At 41.8% G+C, this 14450-nt stretch overlaps 1 protein-coding gene across 1 annotated transcript in view; it reads right to left on the reverse strand.

The window, feature by feature from the left end:
* The window catches only part of LOC114665758 (collagen alpha-1(XIX) chain-like), a 150162-nt gene that overhangs the window by 100372 nt on the left and 35340 nt on the right, over nucleotides 1-14450 (reverse strand). The window contains exons 10-11 of the mRNA XM_051919254.1: nucleotides 6211-6279; nucleotides 380-415 (exon numbers count right to left, since the gene is read on the reverse strand). Coding sequence (XP_051775214.1) covers nucleotides 380-415; nucleotides 6211-6279 — 105 coding nt within the window. The remainder of the gene's footprint in view (nucleotides 1-379; nucleotides 416-6210; nucleotides 6280-14450) is intronic.

Genomic DNA, 14450 nt, shown 5'->3' on the forward strand with positions numbered 1-14450 from the left:
GAGACGGGTAACGTCATGTCATTTTCTAACCCGCTTAATCCAGACCAAGGTTGCGGGTGAGGCCCACCTCAGCTAGCCATAGCCATAAAAGGATGAACCCTGGAGAGGGCGTCAGACCATCGCAGACCCCAAACACTCACTTTTAGCCAGTTTAGTGTCACCAGTTCATGTAACTGGCAGGTCTTTGCACAAGAAACCTACGCAGACATGGGAAGAACATGCAAACTTCATGCAGGGCGATCCCAGGGCACAACCTCTTCTTACTTACTATGGGGCAGCAGTGCCACCACTGGGCCTCACAGGTGGGTAACGTTATTTTAAAATTAAAATACTAATATTAAGACAAAATATAGAAAAAGAAATTCTGCTGTTGTCTTACCGGAATTCCTGGTCCACCAGTTAAACCTGGGGGTCCCTAGAAAGATAACTCATTAGTAAATTTTAAAACGTTAAAGATGATTTAATCATAAAAAATATGATAACTATAATCTCCTACTAAAGAGGACAGCAGACAAGTAAGCCATCCATTTCCCCTCTTAATGAAAGCAACTTCCCGAATCTTTTTAAATATGGAGTCTAACTAGCAGTCCAGTCTCGCCCTCTTCCCTAACACATTGTCACACATGTGTGCCTTGGGCACGGCTTAAAGGCTCAGGTGGTTGTAATTCTTCACCGATCCACAAGGTGGCACTGTGCACCAACGCCTCTTCTCTTCCTCCCTCTACAGAATGCATGATTGACAACCTGACCGCCTGTGATGTCACTTCCAGCGTCCGTCTCCCTGGACCCACCTCTTCCTGCCTGTCCTGTACTGTACTTAACCGGAAGCGTCATCAACTTTTATTCAGTCTGATCTAAGACTCGCATCTGTAGTAACGTTTTCTTGTTTTTAGCTGATAAAGCTGCCTTATAATATACGGAGTCCTGCGTCACCCCATCTCTTTATTTTTGTCTTTGTCCTCTTTTACAAAGCTTTTTACACAACACTTCCACGCACAGTTGGGGGTCTCTCTTGGCAACATGGAGTACAAGACAGGAAGCACCTCTGGACAGGACATCAGTCCATTGGAGAGCCCACTGACACACGAGGAGACAAATACCTCTTGGAGAAAAGCCATGCTGACTCTGCTAGTTTTAGCCATTGACCCTTCCTTAACTTACTTATTTTACTGTCTTTTTCAAATTTCAAATTTTATTTGTCACATACAAATGTACACACAGTACAAAATGTAATGAAATGCTAAGTTTGCTAAGCTTCAAGACTGTACATTAAGAGAAGAATTAACAGACAATAAACAATAAACAGAACTCTCTACATATCAATAAAAATTAACAATGGCCGCAGGAGTGTGCATTATATTAATATTATGCAAATCCACCTTAATAAAAGGATAAGTGTCTGTGTGTCTGGTTGCTATGTCTCAGATGGCGCATCACAAACATCTGTAGTAACAAAAACTATTATATCTTTCATTCCAACAGATGGTGCATTACACACAATGCAGCAATGCATTTTATTACTAGAAATGTTTGGGATGCGCCATCAGTTGGAATGACAAACATAATGTAATTTATAATTACATGCATAACAAAGTACATTCCTGTAGGTGGTGTACTGTACATGTTAACACTGAGGCCTATGTTGATTACTTAGATTTCATCCCGTCTAAAGACAGCACAACTGGTATATAATGAATAGACAAAGAATTAATAATTGGGCTTCCTGTAGGTCTGAGCACTGTCCTCATTTAAGATATGGATGAAGTGCTGACAGAAGCTCCTCCTCAGTTTCTCTGCACCGGTCTTCAGAAATGCAGCCATAACGTGTCCCTGACCGGAGCACAGAGAAGAGGCCATTGTTAGGTTGGCTTATATATTTCATCATTTTCTTTATCGTGGTCTGACATCGGTCAGAATTGGAATGTCCTGGAGTTTGGAGACTGCACACCTGAGCGCACCACACTCTGCAGGGATTTGCTGTTTCCAAACCAGACATGAATTCTTCCAATTTGGATGCTTCAATGGCAGATGTGTAGACATTGTTAAGTATCTGGTATATGGGGGGATTATGGTGGTTTGTACCCCAAGATGACTGAGGTAGTAAAAACATTTTTGTGCCTTTTCACCAAGGTGTCCATGTGATTGGACCGAGCCAGGTCATTTGCAATATGGACATGGAAGAATCTCAAAGTGCCCACCTCCTCCACCTGAGTGCTGTTAATTCTGAAGGGGGTGGCGGTGTTTGTGCCCCGGCTGTTTTCTCCCAAAGTCCACAATCAGCTCCTTTGTTGTGCTGACATACAGAAGTGGACTGTTGGTCTGACACCAGTGTGACAAACTCTCCACTTCATTGTTGCTTGACATTAAGCCGACCACAGCTGTGTCACACGTGTAGTAGGAGTACAGAAGAGGACTCGGCACACAGCCCTGTGGAGACCTTGTGTGGAGGGTGAGGAATGATGAGGTGTGGCCACCGACTCAAACTACCTGGGGTCTATCTGTCAAGAAGTTCAAAATCCAGCAACATTTCTTGTTGTGCAGGTGGGCCTGTACTGTATGTAGCATCGAGGTGCAGCATCATCCGTGGACCTACTTGAGCGATACGTGAAGTGTAATGAATCTGGGTCTTTGGGCAGGGATGAGCATATGTAATCCTTCATCGCTGCAGGTATCAGTGTAACCAGCTGGTAGTCATTCAGACAGGTTGGACATGGTGGACCTAAAGCATGTTCTAATCACAGAGTGGGTTAAGGAGAGATTAAATACAGTATGTGGTCATTTTTTGTTCTGTAATTACTAACGTGTACTGTTATTTAGTTGTCTAATCATATATTCTATGTCAGCTCTATTTTGTTTATTTACGCTTTTGCTTCTCTAATTGTAATCTTAATCTCCAATGTTCTTTTTATTTTAAGGAGCCAAGGGGACATTACTATAAATGTTTGTAATGTACCATCTGTTGAAATGACAAATGTAATGCATACACTATAACTCTGTTACTGTATATGCCGTTTGGTATGAGATTCGAAAAAAGCATTTCAATGTTTATGATGCGCCAACTGTTGGAATGTCAAATGCAATGCACACGTCTCTGTTATATACTGTTTGGTATGAGATTCATAAAAGCAGTGTGAAAGTTTATGATGCGCTGTTGGAATGACAAATGCAATACATATGTCTCTGTTATATGTCGTTTGGTATGAGATGCGTAAAAGCAGTGTTAATGTTTAAGATGTGCCATCTTCCTGTATGCATCTGAATTTCCCTATCAGATTAATAACATTTAATCTAATTTAATCCATTGAAATGTCAAATACAATACATTTTACTGCTACAAATACGTGCAATGTGCCATCTGTTGGAATGAGAAATGCAATGCATATGTCTCTGTTATATGCTGTTTGGTATGAGCTTTGTAAAAGCAGTGTGAATGTTTATGATGAGCCATCTGTTGGAATGACACATGCAATGCATATGCCTCTGTTATATACCATTTGGCATAAGGTTTGTAAAAGCACCTGAATGTTTATAATGCGCCAATTGTTAGAATGACAAATGCAATGCATGTTATTGCTACAATTGCTTGCGATGCGCCATCTGTTGAAATGAAAAATGCAACGCATATGCCTCTGTTATATGCCATTTGATATGAATTGTAAAAGCATCTGAATGTTTATGATGTGCCAACTGTTGGAATGTCAAATGCAATGCATATGTCTCTGTAATATACTGTTTGGTATGAGATGCATAAAAGCAGTGTGAAAGTGTATGATACACTATCTGTCGGAATGACAAATGCAATACATGTGTCTCTGTTATATGTCGTTTGGTATGAGATGCGTAAAAGCAGTGTAGATGTTTAAGATGTGCCATCTTCCTGTATGCATCTTAATTTCCCCATGGAATTAATAACGTTTATCTAATCAAATTTAATCTATTCTAATTTAATCCGTTGGAATGACTAATGCAATACATTTTACTGCTACAAATGCTTGCAATGTGCCATTTGCTGTAATGAGAAATGCAATGCATATGTCTCTGTTATATGCTGTTTGGTATGAGATTTGTAAAAGCAGTGTGAATGTTTATGATGTGCCATCTGTTGGAATGACAAATGCAATGCATATGTCTGTTACAGTGGTGTGAAAAACTATTTGCCCCCTTCCTGATTTCTTATTCTTTTGCATGTTTGTCACACAAAATGTTTCTGATCATCAAACACATTTAACCGTTAGTCAAATATAACACAAGTAAACACAAAATGCAGTTTGTAAATGGTGGTTTTTATTATTTAGGGAGAAAAAAAAATCCAAACCTACATGGCCCTGTGTGAAAAAGTAATTGCCCCCTGAACCTAATAACTGGTTGGGCCACCCTTAGCAGCAATAACTGCAATCAAGCGTTTGCGATAACTTGCAATGAGTCTTTTACAGCGCTCTGGAGGAATTTTGGCCCACTCATCTTTGCAAAATTGTTGTAATTCAGCTTTATTTGAGGGTTTTCTAGCATGAACCGCCTTTTTAAGGTCATGCCATAGCATCTCAATTGGATTCAGGTCAGGACTTTGACTAGGCCACTCCAAAGTCTTCATTTTGTTTTTCTTCAGCCATTCAGAGGTGGATTTGCTGGTGTGTTTTGGGTCATTGTCCTGTTGCAGCACCCAAGATCGCTTCAGCTTGAGTTGACGAACAGATGGCCGGACATTCTCCTTCAGGATTTTTTGGTAGACAGTAGAATTCATGGTTCCATCTATCACAGCAAGCCTTCCAGGTCCTGAAGCAGCAAAACAACCCCAGACCATCACACTACCACCACCATATTTTACTGTTGGTATGATGTTCTTTTTCTGAAATGCTGTGTTCCTTTTACGCCAGATGTAACGGGACATTTGCCTTCCAAAAAGTTCAACTTTTGTCTCATCAGTCCACAAGGTATTTTCCCAAAAGTCTTGGCAATCATTGAGATGTTTCTTAGCAAAATTGAGACGAGCCCTAATGTTCTTTTTGCTTAACAGTGGTTTGCGTCTTGGAAATCTGCCATGCAGGCCGTTTTTGCCCAGTCTCTTTCTTATGGTGGAGTTGTGAACACTGACCTTAATTGAGGCAAGTGAGGCCTGCAGTTCTTTAGACGTTGTCCTGGGGTCTTTTGTGACCTCTCGGATGAGTCGTCTCTGCGCTCTTGGGGTAATTTTGGTCGGCCGGCCACTCCTGCGAAGGTTCACCACTGTTCCATGTTTTTGCCATTTGTGGATAATGGCTCTCACTGTGGTTCGCTGGAGTCCCAAAGCTTTAGAAATGGCTTTATAACCTTTACCAGACTGATAGATCTCAATTACTTCTGTTCTCATTTGTTCCTGAATTTCTTTGGATCTTGGCATGATGTCTAGCTTTTGAGGTGCTTTTGGTCTACTTCTCTGTGTCAGGCAGCTCCTATTTAAGTGATTTCTTGATTGAAACAGGTGTGGCAGTAATCAGGCCTGGGGGTGGCTACGGAAATTGAACTCAGGTGTGATACACCACAGTTAGGTTATTTTTTAACAAGGGGGCAATTACTTTTTCACACAGGGCCATGTAGGTTTGGATTTTTTTTCTCCCTAAATAATAAAAACCATCATTTAAAAACTGCATTTTGTGTTTACTTGTGTTATATTTGACTAATGGTTAAATGTGTTTGATGATCAGAAACATTTTGTGTGACAAACATGCAAAAGAATAAGAAATCAGGAAGGGGGCAAATAGTTTTTCACACCACTGTATATGCTGTTTGGTATGAGATTCATAAAAGCATTGTAAAAGTTCATTATGCACCCATCTGTTGAAATGACAAATGCAATGCATATGCCTCTGTTATATGCCATTTGGCATGAGGTTTGTAAAAGCATCTGAATGTTTATGATGCACCAACTGTTGGAGTAACAAATACAATGCATTTTATTACTACAAATGTGTGCAATGTCCCAACTGTTGGAATGACTGAGACATAGCAACCAGATGGACACACAGATACACAAGCTATATAGACACTTATCCTTTTATTAAAGTGGATTATCCACATATGCAATAATCCAGACTATGCTAACGATTAGTTTGGGGAATTTGGAAATGGATCATTTTAATTAGAATGAGAAATGTTTAATTTGAACTAAAATCACTTACAATGCCAAATGAAAAATAACTTTGACTCAGTAGTGTGAAAGTTTGTCTTACTTACTTGAATTCCAGTTCCAGGGAGACCTTTCTCTCCAGGATCGCCAGGTAGACCAGGAACACCCCTTTCCCCCTGTGGTTAAAAGAAATATAATTAGACAATAGAAATGTTGAATAGTTCATTGTTTTGATGCCAAACTGGCAGCTTCACTCTTCCAAATGCCATATGGACTAGCATCTGCTCTGACTTGACACGCGGCAGTAGCTGGTAGAAGCTCAAAGTGAGACAGGCAGTCAATGGCTTTGTGGGACTTGACCTTCTTTGGGCAGCATTTTCAATATCAAACATTCCTGTAGACACGGACATGGGCCACAGTTGCCATTTGGTGTTAAGACATTAGTTTATTCAGAAAATGCCTCTTTCATTTGTCAGAGATACTTGGGTAGGTAAGTAAGTATGTCCGGTACCTCCCTATCACCGATTCTTCTTAAAAATCAGACCCCTGGCAGTCGGTGTAAGTCCCACAGACGGCTAATAACTTTGCTGAGTTCAAGCACACCAGTTGCCGACACTCCAGTAAGTAAACTTTATTCACTTAGAATATGGGATCCTCATATCTGATGCAATCTAAATTGCAAAGGCTTTCTCTTCTTGCTCGTGCTGGCCATTAAACCGTTCCACATGTGAAGGGAAATCCCAAGCCTCACAGCGCGCACCCACTGAGATGACCCCACGTTCCCTGGCAGCGCCTTTAACACCCAAACGGTAAGCGCCCTTCCTTTATGCTGGCGTGCTTTTATGCCCATTTAAACAATAATGCTCGGTTTAATGTTATTTTAAATTTAATCGGTAATACATGTGTAGCACCCCTCTGCCCTCTGTATTTAATGAAGACTTTTTTCTATTGGATTTTAACCTCCACTTCACTTCAGTTTTTATGGGATTTATTTATTGAAGGATTCTGAAAGCACTGCACTTTATTTAATTTGGACTTTGTTTTTGATTGTTATTGTGTTGATTTTCATAAAAGCACTTGGCACTTTTTGCACCATCCCCTTGCTCCATTGCAGTACCTCACTGTCCTGCTCATCGGTAACATTACCGACGGCGACGGGTTTAAGGGCTCCCGGAAGCGAGACAGGAGCATGCAGCAAACCCGCATCATCACAGACCTCACCTCAAAACTGTAATCTCCTCTCCACCCAGTTCCTCCTCACTTCCTTCATGCCAGAACCCGACTCATGCAAGGTTAGTTTTCTTGGTTGTTTATGGTTAGTTTTTGAATAAATTACGGATTTTTCAAATGTTCATTTTTTTCCCTGCGCTTAAAACTCATTAAAACAAAAAGTGTTTACAGCGAGCAGTTCATAAGGCTGTATAGTGTGAACAATTGCAATGTTAGTTTTCCCTGTTCAAGGTTTTCTCAGTGTTATTCAATGTTTTTATATTCAGTTTACTATTACACAGTGCATTCTATGGTATAATTAACTATTTTTGTGCTTAAAAATCTTAAAAAAATATATATATTTACATACAGTTTGTACGGTCCGGAACAGATTAATTGTATTTGGGAACTGCACGTCTGACATTGATAGATAGATAGATAGATAGATTGTGGTCAGCAACACAGGAGCGCCACAGGGGACTGTACTTTCTCCGGTCCTGTTCAGCCTATATACATCGGACTTCCAATACAACTCGGAGTCCTGCCATGTGCAAAAGTTCGCTGATGACACTGCTATCGTGGGCTGCATCAGGAGTGGGCAGGAGGAGGAGTATAGGGACCTAATCAATGACTTTGTTAAATGGTGCAACTCAAACCACCTACACCTGAACACCAGCAAAACCAACGAGCTGGTGGTGGATTTTAGGAGGCCCAGACCCCTCATGGACCCCGTGATCATCAGAGGTGACTGTGTGCAGATGGTTCAGACCTATAAATATCTGGGAGTGTAGCTGGATGATAAATTAGACTGGACTGCCAATACTGATGCGCTGTGCAAGAAAGGACAGAGCCGGTTATACTTCCTTAGAAGGCTGGCATCCTTCAACATCTGCAATAAGATGCTGCAGATGTTCTATCAGACAGTTGTGGCGAGCGCCCTCTTCTACGCAGTGGTGTGCTGGGGAGGCAGCATTAACAGGAAAGACGCCTCACGCCTGGACAAACTGGTGAGGAAGGCAAGCTCTATTGTTGGCATGGAGATGGACAGTTTAACATCTGTGGCAGAGCGAAGGGCACTGAGCAGGCTCCTGTCAATCATGGAGAATCCACTGCATCCACTAAATAGTATCATCTCCAGACAGAAGAGCAGCTTCAGCGACAGACTGCTGTCACCGTCCTGCTCCACTGACAGATTGAGGAGATCGTTCCTCCCCCAAACTATGCGACTCTTTAATTCCATCCTGGGGGGTAAACGTTAACATTTAACATTATACAAAGTTATTGTCTGTTTTTCACCTGCATTATTATCATTCTTTAATTTAATATTATTTATTGTATCAGTATGCTGCTGCTGAAGAATGTGAATTTCCCATTGGGATTAATAAAGTATCTATCTATCTATCTATCTATCTATCTATCTATCTATCTATCTATCTATCTATCTATCTATCTATCTATCTATCTACAATCCTATTACTTTGGGTTACGACCAGAGTTTTGGAATGAATTACGGTTGTGATCAGAGGTTCCACTGTATATACATTTAACACATCCACGCAAAAGTATAAACTTAAATACTCCAAGAATCTATTTCAGTGTTAAACAGCAGTCCTTTCTTTAAATGCACAAAATATCAATAAACAAGTACAATCTCCTTATGAAACCTAAGCCGGCAAACTACAGTTAGGTCCATAAATATTTGGACAGAGACCACTTTTTTCTCATTTTGGTTCTGTACATTACCACAATGAATTTGAAATGAAGCAACTCCGATGCCGTTGAAGTGCAGACTTTCAGCTTTAATTCAGTGGGGTGAACAAAACGATTGCATAAAAATGTGAGGCAACTAAAGCATTTTTTGAACACAATCCCTTCATTTCAGGGGCTCAAAAGTAATTGGACAAATGAAATAACTGGAAATCAAATGTTAATTTCTAATACTTGGTTGAAAACGCTTTGCTGGCAGTGACAGCCTGAAGTCTTGAACTCCTGGACATCACCAGATGTTGGGTTTCCTCCTTTTTAATGCTCTGCCAGGCCTTTACTGCAGCGGCTTTCAGTTGCTGTTTGTTTGTGGGCCTTTCTGTCTGAAGTTTAGTCTTCAACAAGTGAAATGCCTGCTCAGTTGGGTTAAGATCAGGTGACTGACTTGGCCATTCAAGAATTGTCCACTTCTTTGCTTTAATAAACTCCTGGGTTGCTTTGGCTGTATGTTTTGGGTCATTGTCCATCTGTATCATGAATCAATTTGACTGCATTTAGCTGCATTTGAGCAGACAGTATGTCTCTGAACACCTCAGAATTCATTCGGCTGCTTCTGTCCTGTGTCACATCATCAATAAACACAAGTGTCCCAGTGCCACTGGCAGCCATGCACGCCCAAGCCATCACACTGCCTCCCTCCACCGTGTTTTACAGATGATGTCGTATGCTTTGGATAATGAGCTGTTCTCCATACTTTTTTCTTGCCATCATTCTGGTAGAGGTTGATCTTGGTTTCATCTGTCCAAAGAATGTTTGTCCAGAACTGTGCTGGCTTTTTTAGATGTTCTTTAGCAAAGTCCAAACTTGCCTTTCTATTCTTGAGGCTTATGAGTGGCTTGCACCTTGCAGTGCACTCTCTGTATTTACTTTCATGCAGTCTTCTCTTTATGGTAGACTTGGATATCGATACGCCTACCCCCTGGAGAGTGTTGTTCACTTGTTTGCTGTTGTGAAGGGGTTTCTCTTCACCATGGAAATGATTCTGCGATCATCCACCACTGTTGTCTTCCGTGGTCGTCCAGATCTTTTTGCGTTGCTGAGTTCACCAGTGCTTGCTTTCTTTCTCAGGATGTACCAAACTGTAGATTTTGCCACTCGTAATATTGTAGCAATTTCTCGGATGGGTTTTTTCTGTTTTCGCAGCTTAAGGATGGCTTCTTTCACCTGCATGGAGAGCTCCTTTGACCACATGTTGTCTGTTCACAGCAAAATCTTCCACATGCAAGCACCACACCTCAAATCAACTCCAGGCCTTTTATCTGTTGAATTGATAAGGACATAACGACGGACTTGTCCACACCTGCCCATGAAATAGCCTTTGAGTCAATTGTCCGATTACTTTTGAGCCCCTGAAATGAAGGGATTGTGTTCAAAAAATGCTTTAGTTGCCTCACATTTTTATGCAATCGTTTTGTTCACCCCACTGAATTAAAGCTGAAAGTCTGCACTTCAACTGCATCGGAGTTGTTTCATTTAAAATTCATTGTGGTAAAGAACCAAAATTAGAAAAAAGGTGTCTCTGTCCAAATATTTATGGACCTAACTGTAAATAAAAGGAACCAACAAAAGTCAGGTAAAATGTAAAACAGATCATTGTTGCAGGCCTGTTACTTGAAGGTGATTGCGACGTTACTCAGTGACGGCTTCTTATGCTGTAATAGAGCAGACGGGTCTCGTTTCCTCATTTCCAGCCAAAGTGCGTCCACTTTTGTTTCTTTCGTAGCGAGTATTCATTTTTCAGCTATAGCTGGTCAGCTGTGACAATGTCCGATATCGGAAAAGAACTTCAATGTCCTCCAACGTCTTCCGTGTTCAGCCTTTCATGGATAGTCCTCCTTAGCTCACCGGTTTGGCATTCTCGACCAGTCCGTCCAACCACCAACACATGTTCGTGTGTTCTCTCCCGACTGTTAATTTCGTGCTGGAATCTGGTCTTCTTTATTTTTTTTTCTCTTTTTAAACTTCTCGCTGAAGTTTACCATGGATGGCATTTCAATCCTCGCTTACAGCACAAAAGCCAAGTTCTCTCTCTTCTTTTTTCGCCCCTCCTTTCTCGTCTCTGACCCCTGCCCTTTGCTACTTTCCAAACCAATAAAATAATTTAACATAAATACCAGCATTTACTTTTTACATTTAAAACCTTAGAAATATAATTACATAACTTTTTAACATTAATCAAATTTATATTACACAATTGCTATTACCACCTCATACAGTGCATCTGGAAAGTATTCACAGCGCGTCACTTTTTCCACATTTTGTTATGTTACAGCCTTATTCTTATTATGGCGGAGTGGTGGCTCTGAGGCTAGAGATCTGCACTGGCAATTGGAAGGTTGCCGGTTCGAATCCCGTAAATGCCAATAGGGACTCTGCTCTGTTGGGCCCTTAAGCAAGGCCCTTAACCTGCAATTGCTGAGCGCTTTGAGTAGTGAGAAAAGCGCTATATAAATGCAAAAAATTAAAAAAAAAAAAAAAAAATTATTATTCCAAAATGGATTAAATTCATTTTTTTCCTCAGAATTCTACACACAACACCCCATAATGACAACGTGAAAAAAGTTTACTTGAGGTTTTTGCAAATTTATTAAAAATAAAAAAACTGAGAAAGCACATGTACATAAGTATTCACAGCCTTTGCCATGAAGCTCACAATTGAGCTCAGGTGCATCCTGTTTCCCCTGATCATCCTGGAGATGTTTCTGCAGCTTCATTGGAGTCCACCTGTGGTAAATTCAGTTGACTGGACATGATTTAGAAAGGCACACACCTGTCTATATAAGGTCCCACAGTTGACAGTTCATGTCAGAGCACAAACCAAGCATGAAGTCAAAGGAATTGTCTGTAGACCTCTGAGACAGGATTGTCTCGAGGCACAAATCTAGGGAAGGTTACAGAAAAATTTCTGCTGCTTTGAAGGTCCCAATGAGCACAGTGGCCTCCATTATCTGTAAGTGGAAGAAGTTCAAAACCACCAGGACTCTTCCTAGAGCTGGCCGGCCATCTAAACTGAGCGATCGGGGGAGAAGGGCCTTAGTCAGGGAGGTGACCAAGAACCTCCAGAACCTTCCAGAAGGACAACCATCTCTGCAGCAATCCACCAATCAGGCCTGTATGGTAGAGTGGCCAGACGGAAGCCACTCCTTAGTCAAAGGCACATGGCAGCCCGCCTGGAGTTTGCCAAAAGGCACCTGAAGGACTCTCAGACCATGAGAAAGAAAATTCTCTGGTCTGATGAGACAAAGATTGAACTCTTTGGTGTGAATGCCAGGCGTCACGTTTGGAGGAAACCAGGCACCGCTCATCACCAGGCCAATACCATCCCTACAGTGAAGCATGGTGGTGGCAGCATCATGCTGTGGGGATGTTTTTCAGTGGCAGGGACTGGGAGACTAGTCAGGATAAAGGGAAAGATGACTGCAGCAATGTACAGAGACATCCTGGATGAAAACCTGCTCCTCAGACTGGGGCGACGGTTCATCTTTCAGCAGGACAACGACTCTAAGCACACAGCCAAGATATCAAAGGAGTGGCTTCAGGACAACTCTGTGAATGTCCTTGAGTGGCCCAGCCAGAGCCCAGACTTGAATCCGATTGAACATCTCTGGAGAGATCTTAAAATGGCTGTGCACCGACGCTTCCCATCCAACCTGATGGAGCTTGAGAGGTGCTGCAAAGAGGAATGGGCGAAACTGGCCAAGGGTAGGTGTGCCAAGCTTGTGGCATCATATTCAAAAAGACTTGAGGCTGGAATTGCTGCCAAAGGAGCATCGACAAAGTATTGAGCAAAGGCTGTGAATACTTCTGTACATGGGATTTCTCAGTTTTTTTATTTTTAATAAATCTGCAAAAACCTCAAGTAAACTTTTTTCAGGTTGTCATTATGGGGTGTTGTGTGTAGAATTCTGAGGAAAAAAATGAATTTAATCCATTTTGGAATAAGGCTGTGACATAACAAAATGTGGAAAAAGTGATGCGCTGTGAATACTTTCTGGATGCACTGTAACTTGCGTTTTAAAGGGCTACACACGGCTTCTCAGGGACAGGGAGAAAGGTCAGAACTGAGGGAAGGATGAAAGCAGCCCGGGAGTTCCTTGAAGAAATTCCTCCACCAGACTGGGGCAACGGTTCACCTTTCCACATGACGATGACCAGAAACATGCAGCCAAGACAACGCTGGGACAAGTCTTTGGGTGGCTCAGACTTAAACCCCGTAAAACATCAGCTGAGAGACCTGAAGACGGAAGCTTAGAGATGTGTCCCATGCAATCTAACAAAGCTTGAGAGGATCAGCCAGGGATTATGGGGTAAACTGCCCAAATCCAGGTGTACAAAGCTTGTAGAGATTTACCCCAAAATGCCTCAAAGCTGTAATTGCTGCCAAAGGGGCTTCTGTAAAGTACTCAATTAAGGGTCTGCGTACTTGATATAAATGAGAGATATCAGTTTTTGATTTTTAATAAGTTTGCTAACCTTTCAGAAGACATCTTTTCACTGTCCTGCTGGATTACCGAGTGTAGATTGATGGGCAAAACTGGCAAATTTATCTATTTAAAATTAAATCTACAACACAATAACGGGTGCAAAAAGTGAAGGGGGTCTGAATGCTTTGTAAATCCACTGCATGTGCCACCTCGAGTCTCAGCACAACGTCCCCCATCTCCTACAGTTTGTAGTCTTGCATCTCTGGTTACTCCCGTTTGTCACTCACATCCTCACCAACGTGCTTCTCAAGTTGGTCGCCGATTCCAAAGTAGCCCTGCTTGAGTTTAACCCACGAATGTACACAAGAGTGGGCCCTCTGACAAAACCGGTTACTGCTTTGCCCTCAGTGCTGCTGGGATAGATTTTGGTTTAACGTTTCATTTGCACATTTCCCAGATGAGGAGAACGTTGCGTCAGCATGAGTGAAAGCAGCCATGCATCCTGCTTGTCATTTCAGCCACCTTGTGCAAAACCCCGTCACTTTTTATTTTCGCCGTTCATCAGGGGTGGACTCTGTTAGTGTTTTCTGTGCGGTGTCCCATTTCATTCAAAGGGGTCTTAATGGGATTAAGGTGTCATGGCTGCATCAGCAGGATCTCGTTTTCAGTGTGTCAGCCACAGAGTGGGACAACACAATGCTGAGTGACTTATCAAAATCACCTACAGGGAGACGCTGTCAGGGACCAATTTGGCCTGGAAACTCTCCTGCTATGCGGCCCACAGTAGTGGGTGACATAAAGGTTCACTGATTTAACACTAACATCTAAATGATCCATCCATCTTCCTAACCTGCTTATCCAGGGCAAGGCTGCGGGGCAGATGGAGCAATTATAGGGCACTTGGCAGGGACAATACCTGGACAGGGCACCAATCCAAAATGGTCATTTAT

This window comes from Erpetoichthys calabaricus, chromosome 15, assembly GCF_900747795.2.
Source record: "Erpetoichthys calabaricus chromosome 15, fErpCal1.3, whole genome shotgun sequence".
NCBI lineage: Eukaryota > Metazoa > Chordata > Cladistia > Polypteriformes > Polypteridae > Erpetoichthys > Erpetoichthys calabaricus.